The sequence below is a fragment of the Galeopterus variegatus genome, unplaced genomic scaffold, assembly GCF_000696425.1.
Source record: "Galeopterus variegatus unplaced genomic scaffold, G_variegatus-3.0.2 Scaffold62828, whole genome shotgun sequence".
Lineage (NCBI taxonomy): Eukaryota > Metazoa > Chordata > Mammalia > Dermoptera > Cynocephalidae > Galeopterus > Galeopterus variegatus.
Genome location: NW_007788939.1, coordinates 1 through 2,233, shown reverse-complemented (window position 1 = coordinate 2,233; position 2,233 = coordinate 1). Strand labels below are relative to the sequence as shown.

At 55.0% G+C, this 2,233-nt stretch overlaps 1 protein-coding gene across 1 annotated transcript; it reads left to right on the top strand.

Moving 5' to 3' along the window:
- Positions 1-201: 201 nt before the first annotated feature.
- On the top strand, positions 202-2,227 carry LOC103584524 (espin-like; the record flags this gene model as incomplete). The annotated part of the gene is made up of 4 exons (XM_008565491.1): positions 202-260; positions 691-789; positions 887-898; positions 1,943-2,227. Coding segments are annotated over 4 exons (318 nt in total), but the record flags the coding sequence as incomplete, so codon positions are not given.
- Between the last annotated feature and the right edge of the window lie 6 nt (positions 2,228-2,233).

Here is a 2,233-nt window from a genome sequence, read left to right as displayed (position 1 = left end):
CTCTCTCTCTCTCTCTCTCTTTCTCTCTTTCTCTGTGTTTTTTAACTGGAGTTCACAGCTCTCTCCTTGACTGAGGTCAGGGGAGCCACGTGTGCAGTGTCCCATGTGATGTGTGATGTGTACAGACCCTTTCATCTCTGACATCCAAGAAATAAAACATTTTGCTGTAAGCTGCCTGCATTGGGTGCCCCCCTCCCCCAGTGGCACTGCAGCCCCATCATCGTAGAAGTTGATGTCCACTCCATTGGAAAGGACAGCAAGTATGGGCCAGAAGGGCCTTCCCAGAGGAGCCAGGGACAGCCTGAGCCTCCCTGAGCTGGCAGGGTGTATGGGGGCCCAAGTCTGTGTCTGCCCAGAGATTCTGGGTCATGGGCCTGGGGCCATCTGTCCACCTGCCCCTGTGGGGAATCAGGCTCAGGACGTCTGTGGCTCCGCTACTTTATTCTCTGCTCCCATCCTATACTCAGCTCCGTCTCTGGCGCCATCTGTAGGACCATGGGCTGGTTCACTGGGGGCCAGGAGGCCCCCCTCCAAAGGAGCTATGACCAGGCACCTTCATTCACTTGTCCCATAGAAGGGTCTTTTCCTGCAACTACATCTGTGTCCCATTGTCCCTAACTCCTCCAGGCCTCCCAGTTGGAGGTGCCCCCTATCAGGCCCCATACCTCCCAGCCCATGCTGGCTCTAAAGCTCTGTGGTTGTGTTTCAGGAGGAGGAGGAGGAGGCGCGGCTGGCCAGCATGCCTGCCTGGCGGCGGGACATCCTGCGGAAGAAGCTGGAAGAGGAGAGGTGAGCTGGGGGTCAGGAGGAGGCTGGCCAGGCAGGATGTCTTGACTTTGTCTATGAGGTGGTGACACCAAGTAACATTGTCTGTTTTTCCTTCCAGGGAGCAGAAGCGGTAAGTGTCACTGCTACCTACACCCACTCACGGAGGGCTGTCCCTTCATAGAGCCCTATCTTGAGCACATCCTCTTGTAGCACAGCCTCTCTGTCCCCAATAATGCCACCAGACCCCTGTCCCCCAATAACTTGGCCCCATGTCCCCCAAAGTCTAGCTCTTATGCTCTGATAACCTTGTTCCCAAATTAGCAAGTCTCCATCTCCTATTAACAGAGCCTTCTGGTCTCAAACACAACCCCATTACCAATAACCCTGATCATCTGCCCCCCAAAAGTTAGTTTCTGCACCCAGTCATCTAGCTCGGGGCTGTCCAATAGACAATAATGCTAGCCACATATGTAATTTAAATTTTCTAGTAGTCACATCGAAAAAATAAACATGTAGGTGAACTTAATTTTAATATGTTATTTAGCCCATTACATAAAAAATATTTCAAACGTATTCGATATAAGAATTATTAAGACGTTTTACACTCTTTTTAAACTAAGTCTTCGAAAAACCTTGTGCATTTTACACCTACAGTACATCCCAATCTGGACCACATTTCAAATGCTCAACAGCCACCTGTGTTTAGCAGCTAACTTGTGGGCAGAGCAGACCTACCCCCGTGTCCTCACAGCTTGTTGCTAATTCCCCAGCTCCTGTCTCCCGATAATATGGTCCCTCTGCTCTCTAGCAGTCCAGCCCCAGTCCCCAAGAATTCAGATTGACGGCTTCCCAACAACTCATGCCCTGGCCCCAATATTCTCACCCCTGAACACCCCTTCTCACACAGTGTCACACAGAGACCCAGCAAGTCTGTTTCCCGTAACACCCCAGCCCACAATAACCGGACCTCAGCCTCCTACTCAGCTCCTGTGTGTGCCGCAATAACCCTTATCCGTCCCCAGTCAAACCCCTCTGTCCTCAGCAACACAGCCCCTAACCCCAGTAACCCCCTCCTTGCCACCGGAGACCCCGGCCGGCTGCCGTCCTGGCGCCAGCCTCCCACCCTTTCTGACCGCCCCCGCTTCACTGGGCTCTGCACCCACCCCGTCCCCAGGAAAGAGGAGGAGCGACAGAAGCAGGAGGAGATGCAGCGGGAAAAAGAGCAGTCGGAGAAGCTGCGGACTCTGGGCTACGATGAGACCAAACTGGCGCCCTGGCAGCGACAGGTTATCCTGAAGAAGGGGGACATTGCTAAGTACTAGACGTCGCGGCCTCCTGCCCGCAGCCTCGCGAGCTGGGAGGGGCCCCTCAGCCCCCGCCCCGGCCTCCCACGCTGGGACCCCTTCCTGAGCCCCCACTCCGGCCCCCGCATTCCCAGCCCCGGGCGACGCTGGGGCGCGCCCGC